Raw genomic sequence first — 14585 nt, forward strand, 5'->3', positions numbered from 1 at the left:
ATTTTTTTCTCATAGGATTAACTAAACAAAATCTAATATATATATAAAGAGAGTAAAAGCCTTAAGATTGTAAAACCAAAGTTTGTAAATATATTAGAATAGTGTGCAAATATGTTTAGTTTATCATAATAAGATTATAGTTCAAAAATAATTAGCATGGATTGATAGTTTATCATCACAAAAACATGTTAAACAAAAGATGTTCTAGAAAAGACTAAAGTTTATACATGTTTAAATCTCTAAACTCAAGACAAACAAGTTTAAATCAACTATGCTTAAATTAAAATAAGAATGATACTTATTTGTTGAAACATTTTAAAGTAATGAATCTTAATTTTGTTGTTGTCAATAATAAATCATTTATCCTTAAGACTTTATTGCTCCTAATTTATACAACTTTGATGTATGCAATATATCTCTTAAATTCCAACAACACTATCTTAGTTTAGATATACTTCTAAACCAAGATCTTTGAATCAAAGAATATAAGATTCAAATATCTCTCAATAATATAACACTAAACTCTAGATTTGGAAGGAAAATCAAAGTATATAAAAAAATAAAAATACTAATAATAAGGTGAGAAAAAGTGAAAAAATTTTAAAAATTCAAGTTTGAAGCTCTTATTTCATTTTTTTTTATAATGAATTTTAGAAAGTAAAATGTAAAAGAATTAATAAAAATTAATTTCCATTATTATCAATAATGGATTTACTATCATAAACCAAAAATTAAATATAGAAAATCAAAGAATTCCTTGAGTGATAAAACAAAATTTCTTCCCAAATTTATTTATTTTAAAACAATCATATGGATTTGGTGATATCAATAAATAGTATATATTAATCATTGTCACGTAACAATCACATCACATCACCACACTAGTTTCGAGTAGAATTCCCATATTTTTGTGTTAATGACGTCCAAGAAAATAAGTCTTGAGATGTATTTGCTATGTTAGATGCTAGAGGTATATTCCATGCGAGGATGAAGGTAGGATGTAGCACTTGGGAGAGCAAGAAGATTACCTCTCTTAATTTGCAGAGGATTATATTTTATGAAACAATTACCTTTAATCAAATGTCGGTAAAAATTATTAAAATTACAACAAAATTAAAAAAGAAAAAGAAAAATCAGTAAAGATATATAATAACGACAACAATGAAATGATATTATAACATATAATCAATTATAGCATTTATTATAGTGAGTTTTTTTATATAAATCCCATTAATTTAAAGTTAATTTTGTTAAAGAGGGTTTTAAAAAAGTTGAAGAACTCGAAGCAATTACTTACTACACGGGTCATTTTGAGTTAAAGTATCCAAAATTTTGAAAACTAATTAATTGATTGGATAGAAATTATACAACAAGGCTTTGTCAACCGATGAAGCTACAAGAGACAGAAAGAGAGAGAGAGAGAGAGGGAGAGGGAGAGAGAGGGGGAGGGAGACTAATTCTCCAAATATTACAAGCCAACACAATTTCTTGAAGTGGTTATTCCACCATCCACGACAAGATTGTGACCACTGACATACTTGGATTCATCACTAGCTAGATAAAGTGCAGCCTCGGCTATATCTCTAGCCCTTAGAGTTGGACCTTTTAGGTTAGCCAGGCCTCTAACAAAGTCTTCCATCTTCTCCACTTCCTTTTCACAAGGCAGTCCAAAGTTCAAGCAATCTTCCTCTTCATCGCCACTTCTCCACGCATTAACAAGCATAGATGTAGCCACCCCAAATGGAGAGATGCAATTGACTCGAATCCCATACCTGCCAAGCTCACATGCTGTGTTCTTTGTGAGCCCAACAATGGCATGCTTCGAAGCTGTATAGGCATGAGGACCAAGCCCTCCCATGACACCAGCTACACTGGCTGTGGAAATAATACACCCAACTCCTCTAGGAATCATCACTCTTGCCGCGTGCTTCATTCCTAGTGCCACGCCTCTAACATTCACATGCATGACACGATCAAATTCTTCAGCATCAAAATTGAGAATGCTCTTGTTCTTCGATTGATTTCCAAGCACCCCAGCATTGTTGAAAAGAACATCTAGCTTACCATAGTGAGAAACTGTGGAGTTTATCAGGTTCTCAATGTCTTCTTCTAAGCTAACATCACAATGAACAAAGGAAACTGAAGGGGCTAGTGAGTTTGCTAGCAAAGTTCCGAGAGTATCCTCAACATCAGCAATCACTACTTTGGCACCATGTCTTGCAAAAAGCCTTACTGTTGCCTCTCCAATTCCTCGAGCACCACCTGTGACCACTGCTACTCTTCCCTCCAACCTACATAAAAACACCAAACAATTTAAGTAAGTTTCCTGTGTTTGCTCCCAATTCTCTTCTTGCTAGCTAGCTAGCCTTAAACAAATGCCTTGAATGGCTTTAAACATTCAACCTATAGAACATACGGAGACACAAATTAAGAAATTAAGGCAAAAGGGGAAATACCTTCCAGGAGAGCAAGGACTGTTTTCCTTCGTCGGCTTTTCCCTTCCCGCGGCATAAAAGCTTTGAAGGGTTTTCTCTTGCATCACTTGACAAGGCATGATTTATCACGGTAGGCAAACAGTATGCAAGAGTGAGAAAGGCAGAGGCAGAGGCAGAGGCAGAGATTAGTGTTGGTGAGAGTAAGAGGACGGACGGAGGGTTATATATATATATATAGGCAAATGGATGCAATAAGGATTTGGGGGTTTTAAGGCTTTCCCCATTTTAAGATGGATCTTGGAATTGGTGCTAGATTTTCATGCTTGTACTTCATCTGAGTGGGTGGAAATTTTTTCTGGGAAGACTCAATTATTTTAATATTTGATTTTTCTTAGATTTGTTTCAAGGAGCCATTTTCTACGTATTGTAGTTAACTAACCAAATTTCTTCCTGTTTTTGACCTCACTCCATTATTTTAGACGTTGAAAAAAAAATCAAGATTGTATTCCGGAGAATTATTTGAATATTGCAACATAATTATGTTAGCATCTGAAAAAACAAAAGACATGAAATTTGATTTTATTCCAAATTCCCCATGTATTGGAACATTATGATGAACAAAAGGGGACAATATCGCTTGGAATAGAGATGCCAAGAGAGAAAAAGATATAATGATTGTTTAAATAAAATATCATTTTCCGCAATACTATTAATCATAAAGTGCCCTATTTTAGTAATTAAGATTAAAAAATATATATATATACTCTGCCGTGAATACACCTCAGTCAAGCTACGGTTTATTTTTGTGTTTGGAAGGGTTTTAAAATACATTTAATTTTAAAAAAATATTAAATTAATATTTTTTATGATTTTAATACATTAATATTAAAAATAAAAATAATTCTTATAGTAAATTTTCAAATAAAAAACACCACATATCATGAACATTTAATTTTTGTTTTTTTAAAATAAAAAAAAAACTCGTCTCGCTTTCCCGTATGATCCCACAGGATAAACTGCTTTGGAAAATGTTTTCAAAACACGTAATTGACCAGACTCTTCCAATGTCTCAAAGATTCATGGTAGCCATAATTTTGCTAAAATAGTCAATATCGGTTTGTTAAATTTTGTCGTCCATGTGAGAGTGACATGTTTCCCGTTTTCGTTATTTTAAAATTATAAAAAAAATATTTTGTAAATAGAATTTTTTATATTTTTTTATTCTTTAATTAAACATTTTTTTTATCTCTTTTATATTTATTTATTTTATCTTGAAATCCTAACCAAATAAAAATACACTCATGGGTGGGTGTTGGCCGAATTTTCTACCATGGAATCAAGGGTAGAAAATTCAAACTTCGTTCCTTAACCATGTTTGGTGGCATTCAATTACCATCTAAAATAAGCACTTTTTTCTTTCTTTTTTAATTTATTAAAATAGAAGAATCAAATCTCAAATCTTTTTAAGAAAAACAGAGACATGATGCCATTTTATTTATTTACTTATTTATTTTAAAGTGATAAAAATAAATAAAAAAACTTCATTGATAAAGGGTGTTATTATAATCAACCAATTAAAAGGTATACACAAGAATACAATCAAACAATTACAAAAATAAATTATAATTTTCAATTATTCAAAATTCTTGATGTTATCCTTGATTTGGTACTTGATTTCTTATATAATTAATTGGTGATCGGATCGATTGGATTTCAATCCAAAATATATGTTATTGATTTGTTTTCTTAACATGCATGCCCCTTAAATTTATAGAAATTTTAAACAAAAATTCTTATGAGTTTGGTATCTATATTTAAAAATAATATTGAAATCTTGATAATTATTTTAAAAAATAACCTCAATAAAAGGCTATTCAAGCCAATAACAATGAGAGAAAAATACGGCACAATATGTAATCCTCCATATATCATAAAAAAATCCAATTCAATACTTAAGTTTGTTACTTAAGAAATATAACAAGAAGTTAATACTTCTTAAACAAGAGAAATGCCATGGAAAACATTAAAAAATAAAAAAAGTCTTCAATTTGTGCATGATTCTGAGGGCAATAAAAAAACAAGCTAGTAAATTATAGGATTATAGTTTAAATCACTTGATTAAATATAGTTAGATAGCAATACAATTTTCTTGTAAGGAATGTATGGTGATGATAGAAAAAAAAATAAAAAGTTAAAAAAAATAAAGATTAAAAGAAATTAATGGTTGACAGAAATCAAAGGAAAATAATGTTGCTTGTCAATAAAACCAAAAACATTTTTAAAAAATTTAATGTAGAAGGATCGCTTACTCTAATATCATGTAAAAATAAAAAGTTTTATCGATAGAATCCCAATTAAAAGATATAAATACGCACATAACCAAATAATTATGGAAATAAATTACAATTTTTAATTATTCAAAATCTTTGATTTCATCACTTGATTTTTTTTATAATTGGGTATTATATTGATTAGATTTAAATCCAAAATACATTGACTTGATTAATTTCTCAACTTAAAATTAATTCATGTATTATATTATATCTATATAAATTACCCTGACGATTTGTCATTCCAATTTTTTTTAATTTAAAGAAAACGCCCCTCATAATTAGCCTGGAGAAGCATGGGAGCACTACTAAAATAGAAAAGGCAATCTTTATCTAGGTGCTGGTGTGGGTTAGATGAGCCTATCATTGTTGGTAATAATTACAAAGCCAAGCAAGCTTAAGAATAATTAATAATTCTAGATGATATATCCAACTAGCTATAAAGATCTTGTACAACTAAAAAGGTTCATTTCAAATAATATATAGGTGATGGTATAATGATAAAAACTTGAGATTAGAACGTTGATTTTTTCTGTGATCTCAGGTTCGAGCCCTGTGATTACTCATATGATAGCCACTGGAGGCTTACATGATCGTTAACTTCAGGACCCGTAGGATTAGTCGAGGTGCATGCAAACTGGTCCGGACACCCACATTAAACTAAAAAAAAAAAAAACTCATTTCATTTTCCAAACCCTAAACCACCCATCATAGGAGCAAAAAAATCAACAAAACAAATTTTAGATCAACTTTCACTTATTTAAACTAGTTATTTTTCTCGTTTTCTCGATTCAATTAAACATCATTTAAAAAAATTAATTATCAAGTTTTTTATTTAAAATTTGAGTTTTAGAAACTAAACTCCAAGTCCAATCTTTAACATCGTAATAGCCTTCAAATGTGTTTGGTATTGTAGTGCAGAGTTCTTTCTAAAAATATTTTTTGCTTGAAAATATATTAAAATAATGATTTTTTATTATTTATATTTAACATTAGAATATAAAAAACATAGGAAAAAACAAAAAAAAATAATATAATGTTTTTTCAAACTAAACACAATTTTAAACACAAAAAAACAAAAAAAAAAGGTGTCTTAATAGCTGTGAATTTATACCTGGATATCAAGTGCACATGAACCACAACTCTTCTTAGCTTTGTTATTTTTCTAGAGATACTGTACAGTCTGGACTCTGGGGGCTTTAATAAATGTTCTATAGATTTGATTCCATGAGCAGGAGTTTTTTAAATTTGTTGCTCGTAATTTTACTGGATCCCTTTTCCTATCATTTGGTTCAAGTGGATTGCAAATCTCCTCCCACATGGACTCGCCGGGTGGATCCTTTTTCAACTGTAATTATTAGATCCACGTCCAGATCCTGTTTTGATTTTTGACTTGGATAGTGTTCGTGTTTTTTTAACTGTAATTATTATTATATTTTTAAATATATTTTTTTAAATTTTATTATTATTTAAAAAAAAACATAAAAACATGTCTCGAGAACAAACTTGCCTGCACACCATTTTAATCTACATATTTAATTTCCCTTGATTTTCGTACTAATCAAGGTGCCAGAGCATCCAAGTAGTTTTTAAGATAATTTTTTTATATATATTTTAAAAGTATTTTTAATTTGAAAAAAATATTAAATTAATTTTTTTTTCAATATTCTCTATGTATTAATGTTAAAAATTAAAAAAAAATCTAAAAAAATACTTCCAATCACAATAACAAACAAACAAACCAACACATTCAAGTATTGAAAAGAGGAAAATACTTTCTTGGTGAGAAAGATTTATTTTTTCACATGTCAGAGCTGACCAAACATTTGGAAAGCTTAGGATCAATTTCCATGACAGTGGATTTCTCGAGAGAAACAAGGCCGTGTAGTCTTTGTCCCACTTGAACATGAAAAATCCTCATCAACAGAGTTACACACACTCCTCCATCACTCTCTGATACCTACCTTCTATATTTTTAACAGTTTCGTACGCTTCGTTTATTCAAACGAGAATCACATCAGATCCTCATGGAGATTGCATCTTGAGCAGGCCAATCTGGCAACGGGGAAGAGTAGACTTCACATTTGCTAGCCATGTGTGCCGCAGCAACGGGTCAAAATCAAGCAGCTGCGCTGCAAATCATTGGCTCTCGTCTAGACATGCAGGCTCCTCAGCATATATCCCCACTAGCTTGCTGTCAAACATGGCATCGAGAAACTTGTTCGAAGCAGCCTCGCCTCTGTCTAATTACATGTTGCTATAAAGAATACGGAGAGCTACACGTGAAGCCAAATTAAGCAGGGTGTGAAAACAATCCTTGAGAGTAGAGCTTCCGCGGATAATTAATGGTAATGTGTAATCACTTATCCTGGATTGATGATCCTTGCTTGATTATGCTGTGAAGAAGATACTCAGAAGATCTTGAGCAACAATTAGAACAAGATACCCTTGTCTTGTTCTAGTGGCAACAACTAATTAACCTTAAAATACGTGATATTCTTGTGTTGTTATATGTTATTTTGGATCACAACTTCCATTACTGACTACTGAGTTACTTAACAATAATGTCATGGCGAAAGTTCATGGTTTTTTTCTCGTTTGTCCGAGGCTAGACAATGCATCTAATTTTCTCCCCCTTTTTCTAAACAGGACACGTTTATTAAGCTAACGGGCTTCCATTGTTAAACTGTTAATTTTGTGAAAATAAAAAAATTATTAGAAGAATTTTTAAAATATAATTTATATTATTTTTTAATATATATTTTTAAATGAAAAATGTTTAGATTTAAATCTTGTAAAAAATAATATTAATTTATGTTTAATTTTTATCAAATAAATAAGAATTGTGATATTTAAAGATGTGGTAGTAGAGTTATTAAGATTCAGATATCAAATTAAAAAATCATATTAATTTAATAATTTAAATTATTAAATAAAGTTTTAAAATATATATTATATAATGTTTTAAAAAATTATGGATAAGGTGGAAATAAAAGATGTAGTTGTTAACTGCACCTGTCATTGACAAAGTCTAAATGTTGGCTTTTGTTTCTGTTTTTAAAGGTGTTATTAATTTTAAAAAATATTTTAATATTTTTTATGATTTTGATGCTTTTATATAAAAACAAAAATAAATTATTTTAATATATTTTTAAATAAAATATTATTTTAAAAAATTCTTACACCACCCTTTTAAGATTCCTCCAAATAAATTTTAACTGCACATGGCATTGACAAAGTCTAAATGGTGGCTTTTGTTTCTGTTTTTAAAGGTATTTTTAACTTTTAACAATTTTTATGATTTTGATGTTTTTATATAAAAATAAAAATAAATTATTTTAATATATTTTTAAATAAAATATCATTTTAAAAAATATCCTACACCAACCTTTTAAAATTCATCCAAGTAAATTTTAAATGTTTTCACAGCTGATTATTTGGATTTGAAGACTGTAGACGGAAAGCTTAGTCGGTAGTCCATGACTTTCGACGAAACAATTTCTTTATATAATATTTTGGGGATTCCGTTGATGTTTAAATTAGGAAAAACATGGGAGAGATATAACTTTAAAAGCTTTGTGTTATATATTATAGAAATAGTAAATAAAGATGATAATTATGAAAAGGGTTTTCTTTTTATGTTTTTTCATGTTTTTTTAAATATATATTTCAATTAAAAATATATTAAAATTTATTTTTAATATCAATAAATTAAATATTAAAAATTAAAATTTTAAAAAACGGAAACTAGTCCTACGTTCATAATCAAGGGTAAATAAGAATAAACATGTGAGGTAATAGCCCCTTGAGATAAATATCCTGTCATGTCAATCATCGTTCACAGGCCCCACCCATAGCAAGATACTCACCCATCGAAACCAAGTGGCCTGCCTCGGAATCAGGTCAGGGTTGCCAAGGCGCGAGTCTTCATGGGAGAAACAGCCCCAAGTCGATTACGAAGCTACCAGATCGTTTGGATAGTGAGATTGCGCATGTTGGGTCTCTTAGATCACCTTGAAAGTTGAGCCTCTCTTTCTGGGTTCAGGAATGGGATTGCCTCTGGAATGGGATTGCCTTATCCGAGCGTGAGATCACCTCGAAAGTTGGACTTGGATATGATGCCCGCGCGTCGGTGCGATTTTTTATTATGTAAAAAAGCGAGAGAATAAAAAAAATCAAGTCCCATATCATTTATGGCAATTTAGATAATATAAAAAAATTGTTAATAATAAATAAAGTGAAAAAAAACCACACCCGCGGACCTATCAACTTAAAAAAAAACAAAGAGAGAGAGAAAAATCAGTAAATTTAGACGAATATTCTAAACTTAATCTAATTTTAAAAACTTGTAATTTGCTAAATTATAAATCCAAGTTCAATAAAAAAAATTTAAATATCATATAATTTAAATTTAAATAATAAAATAATTAAAAAAAAACTATTCATAAAAAATTAATAAGAAAAGGACCAAAAACAAATAGGGCTAAAATCTATCAAAAAAAACCTAATGAGAATGAAATCTTCAAAAAAAATTATCTCAAACAAAATAAATTAAAATTAAAAAAATTAAGACCAAACTTGAAAGATTAAACAAATTATAGAGGAGTGAAATTAAAAATTATTTTTAATATGATAGATTGTTTATAGGTTAAAAATGATAAATGTGAAATAGAAAAACATTATCGAGGGCTAACTCAATATAATCAAACTGAGAAAAAAATAAGAAAACAAAAGTTTTTTTTAAAAAGAACTAAAATAAAAAAAATAACGAAACAAAATTTTTTTAAAAATGAGAATAAAAAATAAAAAAATACATCAATTTTAAAAAAGAAAAAAAATACAGGGCAAACCTCTTAAACCTGGTCAAATCTATAAAAGTTGCATCCCGTGAATTTTTTGACCTAGCTCAACCAAAAGGCATAATTCTCAATAATTTAATTTTGAAGGATGTGATCGGTACAAAAATATTAATAAAAAAACTTTTTAAAATAACAAAAAGAATAAGGATAAAATTTGATAGAAAAAACTCAATGAGGATGCAATTTGATGAGAAAAAATAAAAATAAAAAAATCTCAAATAAAATAAATATTAATTAAAAGAACAATGATCAAGTTTTAAAAATTGAGAAAATCATAAGAGGTAAAATTGAAAACATTTGTAAAAACTAAGCAAACCCTAAAACAAACATTCTAAATATGGTCGAATCTTAAAAAATTGCAACCTATAAAACTCTTGATTCGGGTCCTGTCAAGAAGTTTATTATAAGTCAATTTAAAAATAAAAATTTTAAAAACATGTCAAGGAAAAAAAATAACAAAAAAAGTCTCGAGTGAACCCGGCAGCCAAACCGAGTAAAAAATTAAACACATGACTAAGGACATGAAATTGAGATAACTCTATAAATAAGAAAATGAAAAAAATACAAGCAAACAAATATTAAAACAAATGTTTTTTAAAAAATAAAAGTTGACTTAAACTAATCCTTTAGATCTATTAATTGTATCATGAGACTGTGATAACTTCATTAAAGGCAAATCTGAAAAAATAAAGAAACAAGATTCTTAATCAAACAAATATTGAGGGGTGCAATTGACAAAGAAAAAATAAAAAACAAAAACAAAAACAAAAATGCAAAACAAAAAAAATAGCAATTAAAAGAATTAGGACTACATTCGACATACAAATCAAATGAAATTAAATGCTTAGGGATGAAATTGTAAGAAAACAAATTCATAAAGAAAATAATTAAAAAATAGCAATTAAGAGAATTAGGATCAAACTTAACATAAAAAATAAATCAAAATAAATGTCTAGTGGTGGAATTGAGAAGAAAAAAAAACAAATCAATCAAGAAAATGATTCAAAACAAAACAAATAGCAATTAAAAAAATGATGAACAAGTTTGAAAACAAATTAAAAAAATTCAAATGATAAGGGATAAAATCAAAAATAAAATCTAATTATAAATAATCTATGTAAATAAAACAACAACAAATAAGAGACGAGGGACTGAATCAAAAGAAAAAAAAATGAAGGGCTGTTATGATTTTTTGTATAGCCAACACGTAATCCAATAAAGAAAAAGAAGGAAAAGAAAGAAAACAAAAAAAAAATAGGCAATTTCGGGGCGAATCACCACACACATGCCATTTAGAGAGATAAAGAATGTCAAAATGAATCAAATGACATGGTGAAATTACGGTTGAGAGGCACCCTCATCAACCTTTTTGTTTTTTATTTATACAAAACCAAAAATACTCTTATCACTAAACAATAATAACAAATAAACTATGATGAAATTAAAACCAAGGCTAAATCAAATATAAAAATACAAAAATACCGTTATGTAGAAGGCACTATTCAAGGACTACATTAGTATTTTTATAATTTATTAAAAGCACAATTAATAAAATAACCTCGCACAATCATCAAAAGACATCTATATTTTGGTAAAAGACCACCTTACCCCCGAAGTAAAGGTAAAATTTAATAAATAATTTGAAAATATAAAAAATAAAATTTAATAAACGTTATTTGTGCATTCCAAATGGCCTCTTTTAATGTGTTTGACGTTGCATGTTCAACGCAGTTTTGTTCAAAATTGAAGTTTGATCTTAATTCAATAATCATCATCATTCCTAAACAAAACATATCAATGCCTATCTTGTTTACTAATCTAAAAAAGAACATTCATCATTGTGGGGAAGATTATTTTATATAAATAATTTCTTCAAGTGGGTGGGGTATGTTTGTTTTAAAATAGTAAACATTTTATAATGTCTGTTTGGTAATGTTTGGTAATGTGGTGTATAGTATTTTTGTAAAAATATTTAATTAAAAATTATGTTTTTTTATAATTTTATTTTTTAAAAATAAAAATATTAAAATCATAAAAAAAAATATATAAAAACTTTATTTTGGTATTTTTCAATAAAAAATCAATATAAAAATTATTTAAAAAAACAGGTTGAATCTAAGCAGAGTTTTCTAAATGGACCTCACTCATGTGCTACTCAAGTACTCACCCAATCCCTCTGGAGCCCAAACCTTCATTTTCCCTACCTTTTTGCCCTCCTTGTCGGCCTTCTTCCAAGGGGTTGTTGTGTAACAATTGCATAATACCCAAAACTCTTTCGCTAATTTTTAATATATTGTTTAACTTATTTATAAATGAATAATTTTGATTTTTTTTAAAATAAAAAATTTCATTTAATAAATTTAGTTGGCTCATTTTCTTATTTCTGAAACATATAAGAAATTAATTTCACTTCAATAAGAATTAAGGACATAAATTGAAGGGAAAAAACCCTTACATTTCTATTTTCTATTGATTCGGTAAATTAGCTCTGATGAAAAAAATGGCCAAAATTTATCCTATGTCTGTAAAAAATTATTGAGTAGGACTAAATTCGATTATATTGTGAGATGAATGCCAATTAAAATATTCAAAAATATTTAAAACATAAAAAAAAATAATAATAACGTCGGCAGATTGAGGATGGAACAAGGCAGTGGATAGGGCGGCCCAAATTGGAAGGGTGATCTAAAACCCATACATATAAATTTAGTTGGGCTCCGATTGGGCTCGTGTCAATAATTGACCCATGAACTAATGAAACCTAACTTGAATTGGGTTGGATCTATAGGTCTGACCTTTAGTACCAGGTAACCTGAAAATTTTAGTGCACTGATGACGAGGGGATAATCGTAAATTAATATTTTTTTTTTATATATTTAGATTGATTTGATATACTGATATAAAAAATAATTTATAAAAAATAAAAAATACATATTATTTTAATATATTTTCTATTAAAAAAGTATTTTAAAAAATTCGTAATTCCAAACAACGTCATATATGCAGAGTTATAAATCCCTTCGAAATCTAGTCTTATATGGGTTTTAGATTTTTATAACCACCTAGTACACGAGAAGGCAGAAGCCAACTGCACAGTGCTCTAGATTTTTATCTACACAATTTGACAAGTGTTCTGTTTGGATAGAGACTTAGCATTGTTCCTTTTTTATTTTTCTGTTTTTTCCATCATGTACCGTCACCGTCACCGTCACCGTCACCATCTCTTCCTGTTCCTTCAATGCCATCGTTGTTCTGTGTTTCCTAAATTACACATGTATAACCTCGTAAATATTCTCTCTTTATTTGTTGGAGAAAACAAATTTAGAAATAAATGAAAGAAAACTAATTTAAATTGACTGTGGATCTGAAATTATTAGGGGTGGTTGGGAGTGTAGTTGTATTTGTTTTTTTTATTTGAAAATAAATGAAAATAATATTTTTTTAACAAAATTATTGTTGATATCAATAATAAATATTAATTTAAAATAAATAAATAAAATTTAAATTTTTTTAAAAATATTTTTAAAACACAAAATCAATAATACAATTTAATATTATCTCTTACCGTGATTTGAAATGTCTATTAATGCATTATGACTTGCTCGATGCCCTTGAAGTTCTTAGATTTGAGACCATTTACTTTGCTTTCATGTCACCTGTCGTGTTGTTTAGCGTCGCGTCCTTGATGTCCTGTCGCTTACAAAAATCAAGTACTATATAATATAATTAGATCGATTATATTTATGAGAATCAATTGATTACTTGTAAAATTCATTCATAATTCGGTATCGTCAAATATTATGATATTTAGTTGAACTACTTTTTAGAAAATATATATCATAAATTTGAGTTTTTCCAAAATTCTACTGTCATTGTATATGAAAAGAGCATGACTTTTGAATTTTTTCAAAGAGGTTTGAATTAATTTGTACATGCTTTGTAGCCACAAACAGATAGCCTATAATATTTTATTTTCATGCGTGTACAAATTAATTTTGGTTAAAAAATGGAGTAAAAATATTTTTAAAATATAATAACAAACAGGTTGAGGTAGATAATATTTTTACCGTGACATAAATATTTTTTGAGAATTATACAAGATTATTTTGAGAAATTTATTTTTGAATGTACAATAAAATTACTAATATGACCCTTAAATAAATAATCAAATGGTAATTATACCTTTGTAGTGAGTAGTAATCTTTATCTTGAGACACAATATCGCTGGGAAATTGGTTTTATAGAACAATATAATTATTGCGTTACCCTTATTATTTAAATTTTGTATCCTTTATTCCAGGGCCTTAGTCGTAATTTGATCACAATTTATTTGTTATTATTATTTAGTTTTAAGGGCATTATTGGTTTTATACAAATAAAAAAAATAAAAAAGTTGCTAACACCTGCTTTTCTTTTTTTTCTTTCCTAGATTGTGTGCTAGCCATGCAAAAGATTATATCATCCCTTTAATTTATTTATTTTATACAGTCCTTTTTTTGCAATTATTTTATTTACATAGATTATTTCTGTTTGAATTTTATTTTTGATATCACCCATAGTAATTTGATTTTTTAATTTATTTTTAAATTTAATCCTTATTCTTTTAATTCGTATTTCTTTTGTTTTGTATCATTTTATAGATTTTATTTTTCAATTCCACCCATAGGCATTTATTTTTATATAATTTTCATGTCAAATTTGGTCATAATTATTTTAATTGTTTTCTTAATCATTTTATTAATGGATTTATTTTTTACAATTTTATCCATGAACATTTTATTTCATTTTATTTTTATGTCGAATTTAGTTCCAATCTTTTAAATTGTTATTCTTTTTTTGTTTTGCATTGTTTTTATTGATTTTTTTTTTATCAATTTGATCCCTTGATATTTTTTTGATTGAGAATCTTAATTCTTTGTTTTTCTAGGTTTGCCTTTAATGTCGTCACCTTGGTCTCATGA

At 27.8% G+C, this 14585-nt stretch overlaps 1 protein-coding gene across 1 annotated transcript; it reads right to left on the reverse strand.

The window, feature by feature from the left end:
- Positions 1-1330: 1330 nt before the first annotated feature.
- LOC133677106 (short-chain dehydrogenase reductase 2a-like) lies at positions 1331-2792 on the reverse strand. Its single transcript, XM_062098938.1, has 2 exons — positions 2457-2792; positions 1331-2291 (listed from the first exon to the last, which is right to left on the reverse strand). Exons 1-2 carry the CDS (start codon positions 2552-2554, stop codon positions 1469-1471), a joined length of 921 nt encoding a protein of 306 aa, XP_061954922.1. The 5' UTR covers positions 2555-2792; the 3' UTR covers positions 1331-1468.
- Positions 2793-14585: the final 11793 nt, after the last annotated feature.

Source organism: Populus nigra, chromosome 17, assembly GCF_951802175.1.
Source record: "Populus nigra chromosome 17, ddPopNigr1.1, whole genome shotgun sequence".
In the NCBI taxonomy this organism is placed as follows: Eukaryota; Viridiplantae; Streptophyta; class Magnoliopsida; order Malpighiales; family Salicaceae; genus Populus; species Populus nigra.

What these genes read in the sequence shown, in the direction of transcription:
- LOC133677106 (XM_062098938.1), bottom strand. Translation starts at nt 2,554, where the DNA reads ATGCCTTGTCAAGTGATGCAAGAGAAAACCCTTCAAAGCTTTTATGCC. An exon ending in AGTCCTTGCTCTCCTGGAAG is followed by an intron (nt 2,292 to 2,456) that starts GTATTTCCCCTT and finishes GTTTTTATGTAG; the next exon opens with GTTGGAGGGAAGAGTAGCAG.